The sequence below is a fragment of the Carya illinoinensis genome, chromosome 5 (assembly GCF_018687715.1).
Source record: "Carya illinoinensis cultivar Pawnee chromosome 5, C.illinoinensisPawnee_v1, whole genome shotgun sequence".
Taxonomy (NCBI): Eukaryota; Viridiplantae; Streptophyta; class Magnoliopsida; order Fagales; family Juglandaceae; genus Carya; species Carya illinoinensis.
This window is the reverse complement of record NC_056756.1, coordinates 2,113,593-2,136,942: the sequence shown is the minus strand read 5'-3', so window position 1 is coordinate 2,136,942 and position 23,350 is coordinate 2,113,593. Positions and strand designations below refer to the sequence as shown.

The 23,350-nt window shown below is 36.2% G+C and overlaps 1 protein-coding gene across 5 annotated transcripts; it reads right to left on the bottom strand.

Annotated features, from left to right (window-relative positions):
* Positions 1 to 430: 430 nt before the first annotated feature.
* LOC122310829 (pre-mRNA-processing protein 40A-like) lies at positions 431 to 21,146 on the bottom strand. Of its 5 annotated transcripts, none has more exons than XM_043125008.1 (30): positions 20,960 to 21,146; positions 20,527 to 20,643; positions 19,557 to 19,627; positions 19,148 to 19,207; positions 18,727 to 19,065; positions 18,446 to 18,634; positions 18,236 to 18,312; positions 17,218 to 17,287; positions 14,353 to 14,405; positions 14,204 to 14,261; positions 13,738 to 14,099; positions 13,578 to 13,650; positions 13,388 to 13,510; positions 13,228 to 13,296; positions 13,071 to 13,148; positions 12,796 to 12,882; positions 12,583 to 12,617; positions 12,346 to 12,451; positions 10,592 to 10,672; positions 10,403 to 10,495; positions 10,279 to 10,332; positions 10,058 to 10,174; positions 9,859 to 9,957; positions 9,434 to 9,481; positions 9,274 to 9,363; positions 2,667 to 2,774; positions 2,503 to 2,567; positions 1,802 to 1,904; positions 995 to 1,210; positions 431 to 871 (listed from the first exon to the last, which is right to left on the bottom strand). In XM_043125008.1, exons 3-30 carry the CDS (start codon positions 19,587 to 19,589, stop codon positions 734 to 736), a joined length of 3,024 nt encoding a protein of 1,007 aa, XP_042980942.1. In that variant the 5' UTR covers positions 19,590 to 19,627; positions 20,527 to 20,643; positions 20,960 to 21,146; the 3' UTR covers positions 431 to 733. The 5 variants fall into 5 exon arrangements, with proteins under 5 accessions (XP_042980942.1, XP_042980940.1, XP_042980939.1 ...); XM_043125006.1 differs by having other exon boundaries at positions 19,148 to 19,216; positions 20,527 to 20,648; positions 20,960 to 21,145; XM_043125005.1 differs by having other exon boundaries at positions 19,148 to 19,216; positions 20,960 to 21,145.
* Positions 21,147 to 23,350: the final 2,204 nt, after the last annotated feature.

Sequence of the window (23,350 nt, the reverse complement as noted above, 5' to 3'; positions counted from 1 at the left end):
ATGGGATGAGATTTTTCAAAAGGTTGACATTGCTTGAGTTATACCTTCAAGGGTGTGGATTTATTAGGGTGTTGGAAGAAGATGCAAAGCTGCCATCAAGTGGCAGCAGTGTAAAAGATGATCCCCTTGTAGTGTTTGCTCGAACAAAAATGTGCATTGTTTTGAAGACAAGGAACGCACTATAGCAAAGCTAAAGAACTTTTTTCTCCACATTTTACTACTTTGATTTTCCACTACTGTACTAAATGGGGACAATGTTCATGATTTCTTGTCTTTAATTCATCGCTCATAGAACGTACTTAGTTGCCATACATATACTTCTTGTGTACACGGGCCATGCTTATTTTATTCTTATAAATAATATTTATCTTTTACTTGTAAAAAATAAAAATTTGAGCTTTATGGTCAAGAGAAACTTGAACTTCAAATATGATCACTGACGCTCAAATCAGTAGAGTTCCCAACAATTATCAGTCATTGTACAAAAGCTCAGAATTTGAACTTTTTAGTTGACATTTAAATGTTGTAGGACTTGCCGCTGCTTAAATTAATTCAAAGATCCCAAATTCACTATTTGATAAAGATGTGGCTGATTAAGCTAAAAAACAATATTTACACTGATAACAATACATTGCTAAGGTAATCAAGGCTAATTTGGAAATTAATTATCTTGCAAATGATAACAATATATCAAAAGTAGGGGAAAAAATTAGTGATTTGGAGGATTAAGAAGCTACCAACTTTGCCTATCCTCACCAAATTCCCCATCTTCAAGTTCCTCGTGATCCCCATATCTACGAGAACCGTTCCGGTGGTCTCTCTTATGTCGTTTATGCCTGCTCTCATCATCTGATTCAGGAGCAGATGCGTGCTGCACCATTTCTCAACAAAAACAAGTTAAAGAGTTACAAAGATGTACAAAGTGAGAAACCAAACGAAACAAAGAGAAACAGCGAGGCCATCTCCAAACATAACGAAGCAAATATCAACTCACCCGTCTCGATTTCTTGTGGTCACTGGTAGACCCATGGGACTTTCTGGACCGATCTTTCTCATTTTCATCTACAATATCCTCAGAACTTTGATGCCGCTTCCTTTGTTTCTTGATATTGTCTTCTTCATCTTTTTCTCGTTCACGTCCTTCCTCTTTTTCTCTCCTCTGCTTGACTTTTCTTTTCTCCTTTTCCTCTCTCTCCTTTTCCTTCTTTGCCTACAGAATATAAACAATCAGGAATTGATAGCTCCATATATGAGCTTTTTCCATATGAATTGCAACATATATGGAAAATAAAGTCAAATTTCCTTGCTTTTTTATAAGTGAATGGTGCAATAGATGGAAGTCGCTGAATTTTAGGTTTTTATGTGCACTCTTAAGACTTCCAAACAACAGTTCATAGTAAAGTTTAGGTTTTTATGTGCACTCTTAAGACTTCCAAACAACAATTCATAGTAAAGTTGAAGCCTAAATAACCAAAAAAATAGAAGTTGAAGCCTAAATAAAACTTGGTTTGCACAACAAAATGAACATTTCTAGTAAAGTTAGGGTGGCATGGAAAATTCTTCCATGGCTTCAGAAATACAAGCACACATCATTAGCAGGTATGGTATATTTCAAAGCATAATAAAAGAGGAGAAAAAACAGCCACATACTGTCATGCAAAACATAAGTGAACATAAATAATACTCTGCTGTTTACATGATGCAGAGTTCGACAAAGGTCCATTTTCAAAGGCTGTCAATATCAGAATCTTAATGATCACACCATGGTTCATGGTGTGCAAATTGGTAGCAGTTAAAATACCTTTTCCTCTTTCCGTTTTCGCTCGTGTTCTTTTGCCTGTTCCTTTAGTTGTGATATATATTGCTCAAATACCTCCCTGCAAAGGCTTTCTTCTCCAATGGAACTACATAACCAACAATCACCGAGCATGAGTGTGAAAGTTCAGAGAAAGTCTAAAAAGGGGGTTAAACCAACACATCAGGAATAGGTAATAAAATTGAACCTTCAAGGTCCATGAGAGCTTGGGTATGATTTTTTTGGTCATTTATTTTTTTCTTTTCTAATATAATAACATACTTCCCATTTAATGAACAACATAACCAAGTGTTTATGGACATAAATGCATCATTCCTTATAGGCACTAAAATAACACAATGACTTTCTTCTATGTATCAGCATATCCTTCTTACTTCTCCCCACTCCCAAAAGGAGGGGAAAAAAAAAAGGAAGAGAGAAGAAGAACAAGAACAAGAGGAAAAAGAAGAGAAAAATAAAACATAAATGATTATATCCTCCTTAGCAATCCAAAAGTGAATATATGTATATGCCTTTTAACAAATGCTCATGGTGCGACACTGTACAAGTGCTAAACAGAAAGAACTCTCCCCAAGATTTGTCTTGGCAGATATTTAGGTGTAGGATCATCAGTCTTTTAACCAAAATGACAATACAAAAAGAGCTTAAGAGAAAGCACCCTTGTTCCAATTACTAATAAACAATACCTGAACTCTCGACTATCTGCAAACAGTTGTTTGCAGTCCTCCCACTTTGAAGATGCAGTTATTTCCTGCAACAAAGTAGATGATCGGATAAATGGACTAATCCCTTTGCTACTCGACCATTACAAAATGAGTGCATCAATTAACTGCTGCAGATCATGCTATACCTTTATTGAACTAAGTAAATGAAAGAAGTCATCAGCAAGGCGTTTCCGCTTTTTAGCTTCTTTCTCTTCCTTCTCCCTAACTCGTTCTAGTAACTCATCAAATATCAGCTGGCATTGTAGTAGAGCATTATGTCAGCTTGTTATAGGGCATAAGAAACAATGATAATGTGCATACTGCAAGCAACAAGGAATTTTTCAAGGAATAGGCAGAGGAAATATCTATTTGCTTATCGGATGAAAACAAGCCTTTGCCAGCTCAATTATTTTACTGCAACATGACTGCTTCATATCAGAAGAGAACTCACCATAGTTTAAAAAAAAAAAAAAATGTCTGCTTCATATCACATGACTGCAACACAACATGTCTTTTACCCTGAGCAACCCTGGACTTGTGTAAAGGTGGGCCTCTATAATTTTAATTACTATAAGCCCAACGATAAGAAATATATACAGGTATTATGGGCATACCTTACATGTTTATGGCATCTTATATGAATTCCAGATTATAATAGATATATGAAGGCATCAGCAAAAAATTTCATCTAGTCAGCTGGGCAAAGGTATGCTGGCCAATTCAGTCAGGTGGGTTGGGGATTAAGAATTTGAGAACGTTTAATTGGGCTCTTCTGGGGAAGTGGCTTTGGAAATATAATGTGGAACCGGAAGCACTTTGGAAACTGGTAATGGACTACAAACATGGTAGCTTGTGGGGCGGATGGTGTACTAGAGAGGGGAATGGTACATACGGCGTGGGGGTTTGGAAGCACATAAGAAGAGGGGGGGGGGGGGGGGGGGGGGGGGGGCTATTTGTTCGACACACTAAACTTGTGGCGGGGGAGGGTACTCGTGTAAAATTTTGGAGGGACATATGGTGTGGCGAGGAGGCCTTAAAAGATGCATTTCCATCTGTCTTTCTAGTGGCCTGTGACCAAGATGCTTCAGTGGCAGACCTGATGGTTCTTTCAGGGGACCAAGTCCAATGGGATGTCACTTTTAGTATAGCTGTCCAAGATTGAGAAATAAACTGTTTTGAGGCTTTTTTCAGCCGTGTATATTCAGCCAGACTACAGGTTTCATGTGCAGATAAGTTGTGGTGGATACTGGCAGGTAAAGATATTTTCTCGGTCCGCTCTTTTTATAAATCTCTTACATGTCGACCGGATTCCCAATTCCCTTGGAGAAGCCTGTGGAGAAATAAGGCACCCCCCAAAGCACTCTTCTTCACATGGACAGCGGCTCTAGGGAAGATATTGACAACAGATAATCTGCGTAAGCGTCGAATAATTATCTCAAATTGGTGCTGTCTGTGCAAAAAAGAGGGTGAATCAGTGGATCATCTCTTGCTACATTGTGAGATAGCTAGAGCATTGTAGAGCGAAGTGTTCAATCGCTTAGAGTTAAACTGGGTAATGCCGACTTCAGTAGTTGAGCTTCTGGCCAGCTGGGCAATTCCAGGTGGGGTCCCTCAAATCAAAGCAGTGTGGAAGATGGTCCCCATCTGCATCATGTGGTGCTTATGGCGTGAACGTAATGATCGGACGTCTGAAGATAAGGAGTGGTCTTTAGAAGAGCTTCGGTCCTTATTTTTCCGTACTTTATGCCTTTGGGCCATAGCAATAGACTTTAATGGCCTAAGTTTTCATGATTTTCTTGTTTCTAATGTATCGAACTAGATAGATGCTCCACCTGTATGCCTTCTTGTGTACTTGGACTCTGTCTTTTATCATTAATACTACCGTTTACTTATAAAAAAAAAAAATGAAGGCACCAGCAAGGCCATGCATGTAAGGACTGAGTGTCCTTTAGAATCATACCACAGCTAAGGAATGTTGAGCTAAACTTTAGACAAACTCTAGGCATTAAACAAGAAAATTCATAAAAAACTTGGGAGTATTGCCTTAAAGAAAACTGGCCTTTAAGAGATCAATGGATGCAATTCTGTAGCCTAGCCACTTGAAATTGAACCAAAAAAACATGGATGTGGTAAATACAAGGTCGAATGTTTCACATTCTCAATTTTTGACTTTTTCAAATATTTGTAGTTCATTTTAGGAAATTTCCCCTGGGCTTGCTTCGTAGGTTCTTGCCTCTTACCAGTTTTTCAAGAATGCTCCTGCCTCTCTAACCCAGTTCTTCAAGAATTCTTCCCCTCGTATTTAAAAATGAGTAAGTCTATACATAAGCCCCTCATGTCTCCAACACCACACTGCTGATGTGGATTTGTCTCTTCTTTTTTCTCTACAGTAAAACGCACTCAGCATTTTCCTCCCCAAATCACTTTCCCCAAAATCAGTGCTCCATTCAAATTTTTGAGAGACTTTCTCCCTCCAACTTTGGCCCTCCGCTGCTTGTCTGCCGTCTGCCAAGGAAACTCTGACACAGGTTGACTGAAGTTTCTGACACAGGAAACTCTCAGAGGGCTGACGGCAATCTTTAGTCCTTGACAGAGGAAAATCATCTTAGAAGGAGATTGATTCTAAAGGATTGTGGTACGCATGAAGAAATTTGGCAAATCGGTTGATTATCTTCAACTCAACTGTTCAATGGGAATAAAGATGTGGTAGAGATCTGGGTTTAATACGTTATGGACTTTCTTCTTGGAAACTTGCTAGTTTAATAAGTGGTAAAACGTGTAATTGTACTCAGCAAATTGCATTATATTAAAATAAAATAAAATATATTTTCTCAGTAGAATATGGAATTATATTCAACATCCCAATCGATCAAGATTCCCTAAAAATTTGGATCTACTGACTTTATAGGTCAAACAAGAATTCTAGAAACATTGAAATTGCATTATATTAAAATAAAATAAAATATATTTTCTTAGTAGAATATGGAATTATATTCAACATCCCAATCGATCAAGATTCCCTAAAATTTTGGATCTACTGACTTTATAGGTCAGACAAGAATTCTAGAAAACATCAATGTCCAAGAAGGTTGGGGACGCAGGCACAGATCGGGGCTACGAGACAAAAGCTTTTGTAGCGAGGAAGGGATGGGTAGAGGCTACGTAAGTGAGAGAGGGTAGTCAAGAGGATGAAGGATATTTCGAGAGAGAAGACTCAAAGGGGAGAGAGAGAGAGAGAGAGAGAGAGAGAGAGAGAGAGAGAGAGAGAGAGAGGCGTGGGTTTGTTGCGTGGTGTTTAGAGTTTCTGCACTAAGGAGAAGACGAAGGAGGAGTAATGGTGAGGGTTTGGTTTCTGCACTAAGGAGAAGATGAAGGAGAACAGAGGTTTGGTTTTGAGTCGTTTAAGTGCAAAACTGTGACATGGCGGTCAGACCGGGTTCACCGTGTCACGGTGTGTGGTGTTGGAGAGAGAACCGGACTAGGTATAGACTTACTCTTTAAAAATTGAACAGAAAGACACCGGTTGTAGTAAATTTCCGCCCAACTTCCACCAAAAAAACAAAAAAAAAAAAAAACCTCAAAAGAAATTCATAACTTTGATGGCCGCATTATTTGTAGCTAGTTTTAATGAATCTCCCATATTGCCATGCTTGGGTCAGAAGTAGTTTGCCTTCTCTAACAAGGGATTTATTTAGAAACTTTCTGCATATAGTTATGTGATTAAATTTTTTTAAAACCAATAAAAGCATACAACGGTCTTCAAGGATTGCAGAGTAACTGTGAATGAAAAGACGGTGACACTCGCAACACTTTTTTCAGACACCTTAAAGGAAATGGATAATTTTGATGCTCGGGTGTAGGACCAGTTATGGTGTCATTTATGTCCATCCTTTTAAGTTTTCTTTATGGTACTTGTAATCTAGCCCTTTTCCATCATTGATGTAGTCTTGGACTGCACCACGGCTCAAGCAACAACCCGTTTGTGCATGTAATTCCTAAATACAATTGCTCTATGTACACATTACTCTGTCGGAAAAAAGAGAAGAAATGCATGTACTGAGTATGACTCGGACCATAGGTTGACCGGATGAACCTTTTTTTTTGGGGTGTGTTGGGGGGAGGGCTAGTCACACGAATTGACTCAACCCCGATTATGCCCAACCCTAATAATCCTATTATTATGCAACAGGTTCCCAAGTCGTGTCAAAAATTGACAGCCTAGTTTCAATTAAAAAAAAAAAAAAAAAGTTTTGCTGTAACAAAACAAATTCAGTTATAAAATACACATGGACAGTGGCTCTAGGGAAGATATTGACAACAGATAATCTGCGTAAGCGTCGAATAATTATCTCAGATTGGTTCTGTCTGTGTAAAAAAGAGGGTGAATCAGTGGATCATCTCTTGCTACATTGTGAGATAGCTAGAGCATTGTGGAGCGAAGTGTTCAGTCGCTTAGAGTTAAACTGGGTAATGCCAACTTCAGTAGTTGAGCTTCTGGCCAGCTGGGCAATTCCGGGTGGGGTCCCTCAAATCAAAGCAGTGTGGAAGATGGTCCCCATCTGCATCATGTGGTGCTTATGGCGTGAACGTAATGATCGGACGTCTGAAGATAAGGAGCGGTCTTTAGAGGAGCTTCGGTCTTTATTTTTCCGTACTTTATGCCTTTGGGCCATAGCAATAGACTTTAATGGCCTAAGTTTTCATGATTTTCTTGTTTCTAATGTATCGAACTAGATAGATGCTCCACCTGTATACCTTCTTGTATACTTGGACTCTTTTATCATTAATACTACCGTTTACTTATAAAAAAAAAAAATGTCTTGAGCCCATAGATGGAGAGCGCACATTGGTGGAGCTCCAGAATTTTTTTATGCACACTTTAATGCTTTGGTTCTCAGCTATTGTACTTGATGGAAACAATGTGCATGACTTTCTTTCCTTAATCTAGAATGTATTTAGATGTTCTTTTGTATACTTCCTGTGTACACGGACTACGCCTATTTCACTCGTATGAATAAAATTTACTTCTTACTTATCAAAAATGTAGCTATAGACTTTAATGGTTTAAATGTACATGAGTTCCTTGCAACTTCTATAGCGACCTAGATAGGTCTTATCTCTTGTATATCATCTTGTGTACTTGGGCTATGCCTTTTATTATTAATACTACCGTTTTACTTATCCAAAAAAAAAAAAAAAACTTATCAAAAATGTCTTGAGCCCATAACTCACTCTTTGACCCAATATAATGGGGGAAGGAGGTGGCAAAGCATTTTTAGCAAGCAAAAGATGCTCCAAGGACTATGATACCAAAATATGCATCCTTTTTTTCTTTTTCTTTTCTTTTTTTTTTTTTTTTGGGGGGGGGGGGGGGGGGGGGGTGAGTGGGGGGGATGAAATGAAATTTCATCTTGTTAATTGGAGCAAAGTTTGCTCCCCAATTTTGTATGGAGGCTTGGGAGTTTGTAATTTGAGGACCTAATAAAGCTTCATTGGGGAAATGGTTATGGAGGTACCATTTAGAGGGGGACTCACTATGGAAGGAGATTATTGACTCTAGACATGGGCGTGCTTGGGGGGGCTAGTGTTCCAATGACGTGAGGGGGGGTAAGGTGTGGGATTATGGAAATATATTCGGAGGGGATGGTAGAGTTTCAAGAATCAAATCCGGTTTGTGCTTGGAGAGGGGTCCACAGTCAAGTTTTGGCATGATGTTTGGTGTGGAGATTGTGCTTCTCCATAGGGCATTCCCAGCTCTTTATTGTATTGCAGCTAACCGTGAGGCTTCTATGGCAGATATGCGGGTATTTTCTCATGCTTTTTACCAATGGAATGTCCTTTTTAACAAGGATATCCATGATTGGGAATTGCACATCATTTCAGTTTTTTTTCAGGCTGCTATACTCCATGGGAAACGATACGGCAAAGGAGGATAAGATACAATGGAGGGCCAATGGTAGCAAAAAATGTACAGTCCGGGTTTACTACAAGATCTTGACAGCACAAGGCCATGTTTCATTCCCGTGAAAGAGGATTTGGAGGTCTCGTGGGTCCACTAAGGTAGCTTTCTTTGTATGAACTGTCACCCTTGGGAAGATTTTGACCACAAACAATTTGAGGAAGAGGGGACTCATTGTAATGGATTGGTGCTATTTGTGTAAAAAGCATGGATAATCCATGGACCACTTATTATTGCACTGTGAGGTGACCAGGGGGTTGTGGAATGAGATATTTAGAAGAGTTGATGTCGCTTGGGTGATGCCATTGAGGGTAGTGGAATTATTGGCCTGTTGGAAGGAAATTCAAGGCTGTCCTCAAGTGGCGGTAGTGTGGAAGATGATCCCGTTGAATATCATGCGGTGTACGTGGGTGAAAAGAAATGAGCGGTGCTTTGAAGATAGGGAGCGCACAATGGCAGAGCTTCAGAATTTTTTTATGCACACTTTAATGCTTTGGTTCTCAGCCATTGTACCTGATGGAAACAATGCTCATGACTTTTTGCCCCTAATCTAGAATGTATTTAGATGTTCTTTTACATACTTCCAGTGTACATGGGCTATGCCTATTTCATCCATATCAATAAAATTTACTTCTTACTTCATCAAAAAAAAAATCTGGGAGTTTTGAGCAACCGAGCATTCTAATAATACAAAAGAAACATGACCTGCCCTACTAGAGGAGAAAATTCTTTTGTTGGATGCAGGCAACCATACAATATAAAGAATAATCAACAATTGAGAGTGAAATTCATACCTTTAAGTTGACATCTGATATTGGTGGAGAAAAATCCTTTGAAATAGCAGTCTTGAAGTCTTCAAACACCCATGTAGATGACAGCAGGATCTGAAGATTAACTGAGTATTACTTACCTAATAAAATATCACCTATAAACAACAAAAATGATACGTCATACCTTTCCCAGCTTCACTGCATCTTTTATTCGAGTTTTGTCCTCATGATACTGTAAATAAAAAAATTTCTTGGTGATTAGTAATAACAATCTGTTAATATGCACCATTTACCATCAACACAGGATGTATAAAATAACACTGCAATAAAGCTAAGAATTGGATGCCCCAATGTCATCAACTCTGAAAACCAGCTACATAACCATGACATTTTACCAACTCTACTTAATTCATTTACCACTTTACCGCCACACCATAGTTCCAGTTTCTCCTTTCAATCAATAAACCAGTAAGCTTGGGAAGGAAACAAGTTGAAGACAGGAAAATTTAATCAAAATACTCTCAGTCCCAAAAACGTTTGTCCTCCTAGAGAACTGTGACAAAAGCTGAAAGTCACGAGAACAACAAAGACTAAGTAAAGGGAGGGTACTTGTTTCTCTAGCTCCTCAAGAACATCTTGAAATAATTCTTTTGGAGTTGAACCTGAGGTGTTTGACGCAATTTCTGTATATGCAGGCAAATCTTTAACCTAGAGAGGGAGAAAAGGCGTTAGAAAAAATATATATATAATAAAAGATATGTAGTGCTCATTTAAAGATATGAAATAAATAATAAACAAGGCTGGTAACCTTCATGCAATAATCACGCCAGTGGGTTTTAGCTGTAAGAGTGCCAGCAGTAACATGCTCTTCCATCAATTTGCGGAATTCATCACGGTTTTTCCGCTCCACCTTTCTCAATTCTTCCTATTTTGATCAAAAACTAAGATCAGAAATTTATGCCAAAACTAAAGGGAAGGGTAGTAAAGTGGGTTAAATTGCTAACACAAATAGGCTAAACATTAGAGCACCTTCTGTATCTTCCTCCGCTCCTCGTCTTCCTTCTCCAAATCACGTATATATTCCTGCCAAAACAGGTTAAATTCAGATTGAATGCCTGGTAGGAACTCTCCAAAACTACAGGCAAAAAATTACCAGAAATATATCCAAGCGATCTATTTTTTCAAGACGTGAACATCTTTCATCAGCCTCCAAGCGATCTTGAAGTTTTCGCCATTGGCTGTCTGCCTGAAGCAGGAAGTTAAGGCATAAGCAATAGTATAACCTGCAAAAGAAAAAGGAGGAGAAAAGAGAAGGGGAGGGGGGGCATTGTCTGAAGAGTACCTTGATAAAGTCACAAGATTCCAAAAATTGCCTATATTCCATTACATTCCGCTTGCGTTCATCCTCAGCCCTTGCTCGCTCCTAACAAATCCCAAAATTACGAACACTAAAAGCTTAGATATTTGAAACTTGAAACCTTCAGAACATAGCTAGCTATTGGACTTTCAATACGAGGCTTCCAACCAAAGAATAATATGTAATAGACAAAGCAAAGGGCTTATCTGATGTTAACCAATCATAATAATTAATCAAATGTACATGAGAAACAGTCCCCCATTTGGAGTTTGAGAGAGAAATGGAAAGAATTTTGTTTCTGTTCAATGGATGTCCAAACATTGAATTGAACAGTAACAGTATACCAGCAGAGAGAGAGGACACTGATGCCAACGTGCTCAAAACACTCGATATACCATTAATCAGGACTCTTAATTCTGGAGTACACTCAATATAAAGGATTCCCAAGTGGTATGAACTTACAAAAAAAATATAAAGAATTCCCTCGCTCATTCTCAATCTACTAAACTTAGAACTCCTAATGTGACCAGTAAAATATAGACCTAATTAAATCCAATAGAAGGCTAACTTTGACTCAGAAATAAACTTACAGATCTGCCCCCTCGTCACAATATTAACCATAACTCATGAAATAAAAACCCAAATGAGGAACCGGTTTAACCCTAGACTCCCAATGACTTGACCATCAAAACCATATGCATCTCAATTGATGTTACTAATAAATTCCATAAATGAAAAGCTCAAGTTTCCAAAACTGAACATCACTTTCCATTGCAGCAACTTGTTCCTTCTTCCATGCCTGCGTCACTAGATCTTCACTGCAGTAACAGATGTGCTACCATGAAACCACCCCATGACAACCCACCCAACTGAGTTTTTTCACTCTTTAACCCCTTACACAGCAAGAACCCTCTAAACGACCATTACTAAATCCCTCATAAACCTCAAAAACCTAAGGGTACCTCAAAAAACAAGGATACATTCGGTTTGCAGAATAGAGCCTTAGTTGTTTGGCCGGGTTTTTAGACAAGGAATCCCTTTTCCATAGAGAATAGCCATTCCATATATTGAGGAATAGCTATTCCTTGGGGGGCCAAGTTCAAACTTAAAAAAATAAAAAAATAAAAAACCTTTAATTTTGTAGGTGGGTCGGTGGCTGGCCACCACCACAGAGGTTGGAAACATCCACTCCCGTAGATTCCAGGGCGGTCAAACGATTTGAAAAACATGTAAATGAAGGTCAAACTATTATATAATATTTAGTGGAAATTAAAGATGAGAAAATTGAAGTAGACCTAGACAGAAACAAAAGATCAAACCACGGAACGCTAATAGAGACAGAGAGACAGAATAATCCACTAATCCTGTTCAAGGCCTAATTTTTCAAGCCACGTGAACTCTAATTATGATTATGAGCAGTATTTCGCTGGATTGAAAAACATCCATGCATGCTTACAATCAGTTCATTTTACAGCTAAACGTGGAAAAGAACCAAGTTTTGAACTTTTTGGTGGAATTGAATTGCCATAGAATGAACTGATTGTGACCATGCATGGATGTTCTTCATAAATATAATGCAAAGGTTTCTTTTTCTTTTGAACAAAATGTAGATTAATTATTTGACCGGAAGGAAAAAGGAAAAAAATAAAATAAAATAAAAGGTCGGAACATACAAATCAAATATAGACATGTAAATCCTAACAATAAAGGAGGAGACAGTAGAGGCAATAGACACCTACCTTCTCTTTAAGTTCCCCCAAGTAGTTATCAAACAAATCCCTGCGCTCTCTATCTCGCTCAACAGCTTTAAAACGTTCATCATTCTCAAACATGCTCACTGCTTTGCTGGATGATTGTTCAAAAATCCAAGTAGCAAAGAAAAGGCATCATGAAATTGCCAGTATATGCAAAACTTCAACCAGGTATTATTTAAGAAGAAAATTTTCAAAGTGACACCGTTTAGGTCTAAGACAAACCTCCATCTTGTGGATGATGTCAGCTCTGACGACTCCTTTGAAAAAGAAAAGCCAAAGATGAGAAAATGCAAAGAAAAAACTAGTGTTATTAGTAATGGAAGATTATATTAATAAATATAAAGGGCTTGGCCCAAGTACACAAGAAGTATATGCAAAACACAAAATAAGATGACAAGATACAACAGAAATTTCCAGAAGCACCAAACAACATACTTCTAACATTTGTTTAAATTCTTCCCGCGCTTTTTTCAGTTTGATGCGCCTTTCCTCAGCTTCTTGTTTTTTTCTTTGACTTAGGAACTGAAACAAAAAGAATGGACTGTATGATAAGAGCTGAAAAGAAAACAGCACGTGTAATTAAGAAATAGGTAGATAATACTTCCAGTTTTTCATAAGTCTCGTGACAAAGAGTGCATGTCAATACAACAACTAAAATCAGAGTAAAAATACTAACATATTTATATATACATGGCTTAAAAATGGCTGACCTCGTTGAAAACTTGCTTCCGCTCTCCAAGTGTCTTCAAAGCACCATATCTTCTATCATTGATTATTACTCTCATAGCCTGTTATACACATTATTGTTGTCAGTTACAAAGATAAATGATAAAAACACAGATAATTATATTGACATGATTAATGTACCCGATCCCAGGTCCAGTCAGACCCAACATTTGCAGACTCCAAAAGTGCTTTGAATGCATGTTTAGCCTCCTAAAAGAGAAAAGGCTAGTCGTAATAACTAGTTTATACCAAGAAAAACAACAATAAGGGAGAATTGGATGCAGCACATTCTATAATATACCAGCTTATTGGCATAAATCATGGGTTCAGGATCAACTGATTTTGCTTCCAATCCAATATCGTTCAGTTTTTCCCCTATTTCATCTTTTTTCACTTCCTCCAAGGCTTCAATCGCATCAACTCCCTACAAAAACATAATTTCTTCACAGGAACATAAATAACTAGAATTAAAATACAAACCCAAGGCATACCTCCACAACTTTTACAGGAGCTCCATCTGCAGAATTAGGAACATCTCCGGCTGAAAGATTGTTGGCATTCTCCCTATACAACTCGAGCAGAAGTAGAATCAAACAATGTGCCTTTTGCAAAACACAGTCAGTACACTAAAGATAGTTATATTGACTATACATTGATGCATGAATGGTACTAGCAATGGTGACAGCAGCTTCAGAATTTTCTGGAACAGCATCTGAAAGTGCTGCAACATTTAGAAGTGTCTGCATTCCATTTGCATTTTCATCTGTAGTAGAAGCTACAACAGTTGAAGCCGGTGTTTCAGAAAGCAAGGGAGATTTTAGATCACCAGCAGCAACATCATGCCCCTCTGGAGCTGGGCTTGATGCTACCCCCTGAGCTGGGGAAGATGAGGTTTCTGCACCAGATGGTGCTTTAACCACAGAGGGAGGCACAGTAGTTGAGACAGGAGGAATCTCAAATGTGTCTGGCTGTGTTCCCATGAAAGATGCCTTTTCTACTTGCTCGCGAGCCAACTTGAAGCAAAAGTATGGGCAAAACAGTACATAGAGAAAAGAAAATTAGGGTTGGGAAAAAAATCAAAGAGAAGAATGATAAATTTGTTGATGTGGGAGGAAACCTTCAGCTCCTCGGGGATTGACCATTTGGATTCCTTGGTAACCTTGTTGTAGTAGTACCTGCAACACAATCATAAATACAAAAAAATTCAATCAACAATGACTTCAGAGGTTGCAAACCTAATAAAGAAAAAAATATTTGAGAACACACTTCCTTCCATCAGGACTTGTATATTCCTTCCAGTTAGTCGAAGCATCTGCTTTCTGCCACAGTTATAAAAAGCAAATAAATTGAAATTCTTTAGCATATAAAATACTCAAATTAATTCCAAGGAAAATAAGAGCTTATTCCAGAATAGTGAAATAACTAGAATCTAGTAATGAAAACAAAACTGAAACAATAATGACATTAACAGAGCAGGAAAGAAGAGAGGGTGGAATTAATTCAAATATAACTAACCGATCAAAAATACTAATTCAACTAAAACTAAGTCGCTTTCAAGCCTGTAATCAATTTCTTTTCAGTCTTTGATTAAATAAATAAAATAACTTCAAAAGCAACTAGAATCTTTCTTAATATTAGAGGCTTTGAAATCCTTTCTAGAGATGACACACCTCTCTCCCTCCCAGGCCAAAGAGTTTGGGCGAGGTTAACGACATACTCCGGCAATCTGTCAAGTTATTTATTACGGTTAAATAATAGTTGCCACATACTGGAAGGTGCCTCATTGGATAATAATGAAATGAATTTTTTATAAGTAATTACAATTTTATTGAAAAAAAATGCAAAGCTCAAGTATACAGGATGTATATAAGAAAAACGCCTAAATAGAAATACAAAAAAGTACAAGAAAATCATAAGCACTCCATGCATTAAAGTCTAGCTATTGCCCATATGAACAAAGCAAAAAAGAAGAAAAATTTAAGCTCATACATCGTTCTCTCATGGTCTTACAAAAATTCTTTTGTTTATTTTCCCCCAACTACACCACAATAAGCAGATAGGGTCATCCTCCACTGTTACAACATGTAAATTGCCTTATAAACCTCTTCAGTTTGCAAGAAGGTTTGCTAACTTGCTAACCTTTTAGGAATAACCCACACTAACCCAACTCTACAAACTGGAGACAAAACACTTCCTCTTCCAACCAGCCAATCTATGCTCAATCTTCTCAATCATACCATTCCAAATAGACTTGGCCTTGAAAGATGCTCCCAGAGGGAAGCCAAGGTATTTCTTAGGTATAGAAAATACCTCACATCTCAATATGCTAGTCAAACTCTCCACATTAGAAACATTTCCCTAGTATTTCATAGGCAGAGAAAATACTTTGCCCCCCCAATATGCTAGTCAAGCTCCCCACATTAGAAACATTTCCGACATGAACCAACTCTGAATTCGCAAAACTCACTCTCAGACCAGAAAACAATTTCAAAGCATAGAAAAAGTGCCCTCAAGGCAGATTTGACCTGGACTTGCTTCACAAGATATCATGCTATCGTCTGCAAATAATAGGTGGGAAATGTTAAATCTTACTTATATCGGATTCGTTTTCAACTTCTTGCTGGACTTGCTCCAACAAAATGGATTTGACAAGACGGAGTGAGCTACTTCCATTTATTTATTCACAAGAAAATGAACCGTCCTCTAAACAATTTGAGAGATGATAGGAGCCCGTAATATGGAATCTACAACTTCATAGCGAGGCAAGAAGTGCAAAATTAAAGGTTCTCAAATAGCACATCGCAAAATTGCAATATATATATTATATAATGGGAGAACTATATATCCTACATTGACGTTCAAATCCTAGGTCAACACAAGAATCTAAGATTGAAACGGATTACGGAAGCAATATGGGCCAAGAATAACGCACATCCGATTGTGTACATATCCCTGAGGTAATCCACTTCTATTTATTAAAGAATCAACAAAAAGTTCAAGCAATTTAATTATAATAGTCAGGAAATAATATAAATGACAGGATTTACTAACATTCAAGCAATATAGTAGGTAGAGCAAGCAGCAAATACCCACAGCATGTCCTACCTCTCAATAGAGTAGCAGATCATGTACCTGTAAGCATCTTTAAAGCTATGGAAGTCATGCAGTGTGTATATAGATAACAAAAGAGAGTGAGAAAGCAACAAACTACAAACAGAATTGAAAACACCATTAACTTTACAGGTCTCGAGGCAAAATTATGCCAGTAGAAGAAAATTGTCAGAATATCTATGAAATTCTAAGCAAAAGAGAATACCATGAAATTGCATCAAAATGTAAATGAGGTAAGAGTCAATGTGGTACATGGAACAGATTAGCAGTCATCATGAAGTGTCGAGTAAACCATGAAGGTTTTGTTTGCCCATATTGTGACAAGACTATGCAATACATCAGCATAGCATTATGAAGTAATTATCACCATGAATTATGAGACTTGGGGGAGGCAGCCAAGAGAGAGATAAGAGACCCATGTTTTCCAACAGAAGTACAAAAGCAAAGAAAACAGTTATTTAAATCACTAATCCCGAAACAAATGAACAGAAAAAGGGAAACTGAAAGGAAAGAGATATACATTACATTTGTAATCGACAGAGATAGATGGTGAGTAACTGTCACAATGACAAGCAACTTGTTTCTGTTTTATATAGGACAGAACTTCTGGCCATAATCAACATTTAGAGAAACACATTTCTATGAAATGGGAATTGTTCTCCATCCAAAAGAGAGTTGCAACTATATTATCTGAAAGTTCCAAAGACGAATTGGATACAATCAACCTTACAACAAGACAAAGAAATGAAGAATAATAGTTATCTGCTTGACAGGAAAACCCTGACATATGAACTCAAGGAGCAATTTTTTCACCATACCATAAAAAATATAGCTGATGGAATAACAAGCAATACGTGAATCCATTAAATGAGAAGTTTGCTCGTACTAAAACAAGTCAGCAATACAAATCACTGGATAGACGTGACAAGCACGCATATACACCATATATATACACACTATTCAATCGCATTACTAACATGTCATACATTATGAACAAATTAGAGGAAAAAACTGACTCACCTCAATTGGCGTCATCAGTTCTAAAGGCTTCTCCCAACTAGATTGCCTTGTTTTCTTGTTGTGATAGTATCTGAAGGATTCATGTGGAAGAAAGTTATGGTCAGATATCTTGTATACATCCTGTGTACATGGGTTATGTCTATTTTTCATATTAATAAAAAAAAGTTTTACCTATCAAAAAAATTTACTGTCAGAAGATGTAGCAAATAACTAATCAAACCTATAAAACTATAAATGAGTCAAAAGCAATTATAATATGCATGATACTTTGGTCCACTAAAGAAGAGATAAGAATGTAGCACCTCGAAGCAAAGAGACAATTTCAATTTTTTTCCCACTAATTGCAGGGGTTTCCAAGATGGACTAACCAATTGACCATTTACCTTGATCTTCGTAGAAGTCAGTGCACAACTTACAGCCATGCCAAACCAATCACAACAAACGATAAAAGACAGTAACAAACACTGAAACATCTCACTCAATCTATAAGGCATTTTAGTGCATTTTTTAAGGCTCAAGAGATCCTCAGGGCATGTGTTAATGCAAAACCATAAGAGCACAACAAAACACCAACAGAGAAGCAAGCATGCTACAAAAGCAGATCCAAAAAAAGCCAAAAAATAGTACACGCTTTTGAATATTTAATTGGCATCTAATAAATTCGGACATTGCAATCTTCAACATCATCCCTTGGGATTAATTATTGGCTGGCTCAAATTATTCAACGAGATAGTAGCCCTAGTCAAAATGGGTCTTCCTATGGTGTGGTTGTTTCATAATTAAAACATTAATTACAGAGAAAGAGAACAGCTTAAGTACAAAAGGAATCAACATATTGTTTCAATGCATATATACTTTCTTGAGGAGAGATTTGGCTGTCTCTGCTAGAAATTGATTGAAAGTCCACGTCTGGCAAATCTAAAATTTTCGTTCCAAAAAAAAAGAAGCAATGAACAACATTGTAACCTAGATAAAGATTGGGAATCTAGGATCGTCTGCATCCATCAGAACCATATACCTTCTTCCATCAGCAGAAGTATGCTCTATCCAATCAGTTGGGGACTCTCTTGTGGCGTTAGGTTGGATGATCGTTGCCTGAAATTTTAATTATGGGAATTTCAACAAATTGATAAAGATGGAGCTTCTGATAACAAAGGAACACAAAGATGATTTGAAAGTGTTGAACCATGTGACTCGATGTCAATAGATAAAAGGAAAGAAGTTTTACCGATGTCACAGTGGTGGGAACTAAAGGTTGCTTTGCAAACTGTGAAACAGTGCCAGTACCCTGGCTTTCAGATGATAAACCAAGTTGTCTCCCAGAAGATACATCAGGTGCATGCATTTGAGGTGTAAACTGATACTGGGTGGAGGCATTAAAATTTGTATGCGGTTGACCATAAGAAGATGGTGCAAACTGCAGAAATGTATGTATATTAAATTAAGTCAATCCCTAAAGAAGTATAATAAATAAAGAAATTCTGAAATGACAACACTTTGGAATCTTACAGTATATGATGAAGTGAGAGGTCTTTCTGGGCCACTCAAAACAGGTGAATAGCTATTTGGAGTTTGAGAATTTATCTGAGGTATTGGTTTTTCTGAAGTACTGTGCATGTTTGGCTGAGCAATTGGCAATGGAATTGCCTGTGATGGGAGTGTAGCATGACCAAGCTGACCAGGTCTTGGAGGAAATTGCTGAATTGATTGAGAAAATTGGGGTTGCAGAGTATGATGATGAGGTAGTCCAACATTCATCAGTGGAGCGCCAAGGCCAACAGGATAAAAATGCTGAGAAGGAACAGGATTGAACTGTTGTGACTGCTGTGCTGGAACCACCTGTCGGAACTGCAGCCAAGTGTAGGTTTTATCAGATTGATAATGATAATATATACAGGAGATACAAACTCAGTGACAAGGGATGCATTACCTGAGAAGACATCGGTGCAACAAAACTTCGAGGGGGTTCCACCGAACCAACTATAGGAGGCTGAAGAGGCTTTGCCGATGAAAGAGAAATCAGATAGTGGAAGAAAATAAAAGAAGCATTATTCTAATCAATAAAAATGGGAGTATACCCCACTATAGCAAGCCTCCTTGCGTGAGGCTTAAACACCTCGAATACCATAACCTTTCAAGACATGGCCAAAAAAAATAAAAAATTTAATGCAAGTCCGCATAGATGATTCCTTCGGGACCAATGTATCAGGTATAAAAATCTTATATTGTTAACCTCCTATATTTCTTGAAACTAGAAGAACAGAAAATCTTGTCTGTAGAACTAACTGTTTCCAAAAGAATTAAATGCTACACAATGAGTAGTTTTATGGACACACTACCTGTACACCGGAAAACCGAGGATTATTGGCCATTTAGCAAAGTGATGAGCCTCTAGAAAAAGCACAAACAACTGCAAAATCAACAATCATCACAAGCACATTAAATCTCAAACATATGGCATGGTAAAACAGAAGTTCTAGATTTAGTATGCATTGTAACACCAAAAAACCAGAATACGAAAGTCTCATCAAGCGTGGGCATTGAATGATTTAATGTGATAAACTGATAGAATGATTATGATTAACTTTTTCTAATAAGTTCTACTTCATCTATTGCTTTATATAGAAAATACAAGACAACTGAGAAACACGTCCATAACATAAAAGTGATAACCTAATTACGTTTTTTTATAAATCCTAATTACGTTTTTTAATAAATCCTTTTTTTTTTAATAAATTCCTAATTACGTTTTTTAATAAATCTCTCTCTTAATAAAAAAAAAATTATGAATGTAAGGTGTAGATGGCACTTCTTTTAGTTTTCTATTACATTTTTCATGAGTAAAAGGCACTAATTTATGAAAGGATAACAACGGTGAGATAAAAACATAAATGGTAATTCTAACACTGGCATGCTGATGGTGGTGTTGGAGATAATGGCAGAGTTATGGCAGCACCTCGGTACAGATGATGGAAAAATGGAGGCAGAAAACAAACCAAAATGCCACTTCAAAGGTAGCCAATCACAAATGCCAAAACATAATGCTAGCTTTTTTTCTTTTTTTCTTTTTTTTTTTTTTTGTTTTGGGGGGGGGGGGGGGGGGGGATTACGGTAAACAATCCTATAGAATTCAGATTTTAGGCATTCTTATTTTTCAGTTTCGAAATCATTCTAACAAAGCAGTAATATATAAATTATTAAGTTTTCTCATCGTATTAATCGAACAACAGACAAGATCAAATGATCCAAAACCATTTCAACAGTCAGTAAGAAAAGGAATTGGGATACGGTAACGAGGCAATAGCATACCACAGCAAAGATTGCACCGGGTTAGTTTTCGAAACGGCCCTTCAATTTTCTAAAGAGGCTCTGTTTGCACCAGAAACCATAATGTAGAAACCGGGATACCGGAGAAATTCAATTTACCTTGCCTCAAAGATAAGTACATAGTCACGTTATTCACATATTAGATCAGTTGAGAGAAACAAAACAAAACAAAAAAAATCTCAATCAAAAGCCCTAAATTCCCTGATCCCAGAAACCCAGAAAAACCCTAGCCCAAACAATAATTCCTTTTAAAAGTCCAGACGTTTATACGTAACGAAAAGAAAGCCAGTTACAATCTTGACAAGTAAACTCAAACAAAAGCCATAAAATCCTGGCCTAATTGTACCCTAATTAAGGAAAGATCAGCATTGAGAATATGAAGCAATTAATGGAAAAGGGTGGGGGAAATCTTTACCAGTTCTCTGCAAGGTACTTGACAGAGGCGCGCGCGAGGCGGCTACTACCAAAGTTTACAAAACAACGGGCTCAGGAGCAGTCAGTGCTTTACTAATTCATAGCATAGCTTCGACTGAGAGGAGAAGAAGCTCTTCCGAAGGACTCAAGAAGTGTATCTTAACTCAACTTAAAACCGACCAAATTCTGTATTTATAGCTGAGGAGCCTCCGGAAAAACCACCTACTTCTTTGAGGAAAAAAACTTCTTTAATTTCCAATTTTTTTTTTTTTTAATTCTTCTTCTCTCTTTCTCTCTCTATTTTTGGTCTTCATTTGAACGTTTTTAAATGCATGCTAGGATTGAGAATTGTATTCATTGGTACGAAACAAGATGAAAATATTGTTTTTTAACGTAGTTAAGAGAAATTGTGACTCTTTTTAATAAAATAACTGTATCTCAATTTTATTAAGAACCTACATTTATGATAAAGCAATACTTTAAACGCATGGGTTTACAAAGAATCTTAAAACCAGTCTTCCATAAAAATATAAATTAAATTATTATTAAGTCTATATGTAGATCATAATATACACATCATTTAAATTAGAACATAATATATTCTAAAACACGCAGCAAAATTCACATAATTAATCTTATTTTGAATAGAAAAATGATATTGTATCGTCCTGTTCAGTTTGAACGCTAATTTATTTTAAATTTTATGTAATGATTAAGAAAGTAATTATTAGTAAATTTAAGTATTTTTCTTTTATAAATATTTAAATATGTTTACAAAATATTTGAAATAAAAATTACATAAAAATAAAAAATGCAAATGTACTATGGGATAAACCCAGCAATACATGTCCAACAATGCACGCTAGGCCTAGGCCGCATGGTAACAACGTCTTTTAAATGATCAAATCCAAGCATCCTAAGTTATAAGATTCATTCTATTTTATAAGTTTGTGTGATTCACACATTTTTATTGTCTGTATCATAAACTTTAATTTGTAAGATAAATTAAAAATTAAATTATTTTATAAATTATAAATTATCATATCAACAATATAAAAAGTGAATCCTCCACACCAACTTATAGATATAATTCTTTAAAAATTTTGCTACATATAAACAATACTGATTTATTCATATTTAAAATTTAAATTAACACTGTTATTAATAAAATCTACTTTTTGACCAATCAGATCACATTAGTGTACAAATTAATGTATAATTATGTTTGTAACTATATTTTTCTATTCTTTAATTTAAAAATATATAATGCGATACAACACCATTCGAAAACAAAAAATAAAAAAACAAAAAAAGGAGGTTGCAGTCCATACTACCCAATTAATACATGCCGTCTTTATATGAGAAGTTGGGTTCCTACGTATGAACTCGTCTTATGTGTGTGCGCTTGGGCTTGGGTTGACAGGCTAGAGTTTTACTTCCTCTGGAGGTCTGGCTCGTAATGCGAGCCCATCAAATTTATTATTAGAATGAGATTATAAATAAGAAGATGATCTTTAAAATATTTTATAAAAATAAATTTATAAATTATTATAATTTAATATGATATATTTTGAGTAATATTATATATAATTATAAAATACACAAATATCATATAATCATTTAAAAAAAAAAAAGAATTTACTATTAAAATATTAGTTCATGTGTGTTTCATATTTATTCATTTATTTTCAAAGGACAAGACTGTAAAAATTTTTTATCTTACTTTTATAAGATTCTTTTATGATCAAAACATTTAATGAAAAGAAAAATCATTACACGCAACACTGATTCTCCATCGGCCTATTTTGTTAAGTAATAGAGACTTAGGTTATATTTGGATAGTAGATTGATCACTTCACTACTATTTAATATTTATTATTATTTTTTACATACTTTTTATTATTATTCATTGCTATTTAATATTTATTATTATTTTTTACATACTTTTTATTATTATTCATTGCTATTTAATATTTTATAATTACTTTTTATTATTTTTTATTATTATTCACATATCATTTGAGATTATCTCGCTATCTAATCATATTGCTTGAGTCTCACACAATCTTTTTTTTAAAAACGTTAAAATTTATCACATATAGGTTTTTGTTATTGCCTAGCATAATTATTTTAGAAAGAGTATTGCTATTGTCCCAACCTAATTATACCGTTTATTTAATTTCTTTGACGTGACAACATCACATAATGCAACAATTTATTAAAAAAATAAAAGTAAAATAAAATATATTAAAAAAAGATTGGAAATATACAGCTCTATCTGCTACATATTGTTGTTATAATTAAAACTCTTGAGCGGTATGGCATATGGGACAAAAATCGTGGAGAGTACAAAACTTGTTGCTTCATAGGGTGACGTTATTTAAGGTAAATA

What these genes read in the sequence shown, in the direction of transcription:
- LOC122310829 (XM_043125006.1), bottom strand. Translation starts at nt 19,589, where the DNA reads ATGGCCAATAATCCTCGGTTTTCCGGTGTACAG. An exon ending in CTCTCACTTCATCATATACT is followed by an intron (nt 18,635 to 18,726) that starts GTAAGATTCCAA and finishes ACATTTCTGCAG; the next exon opens with TTTGCACCATCTTCTTATGG. An exon ending in GCAGATAGTCGAGAGTTCAG is followed by an intron (nt 1,905 to 2,502) that starts GTATTGTTTATT and finishes TTGGTTATGTAG; the next exon opens with TTCCATTGGAGAAGAAAGCC.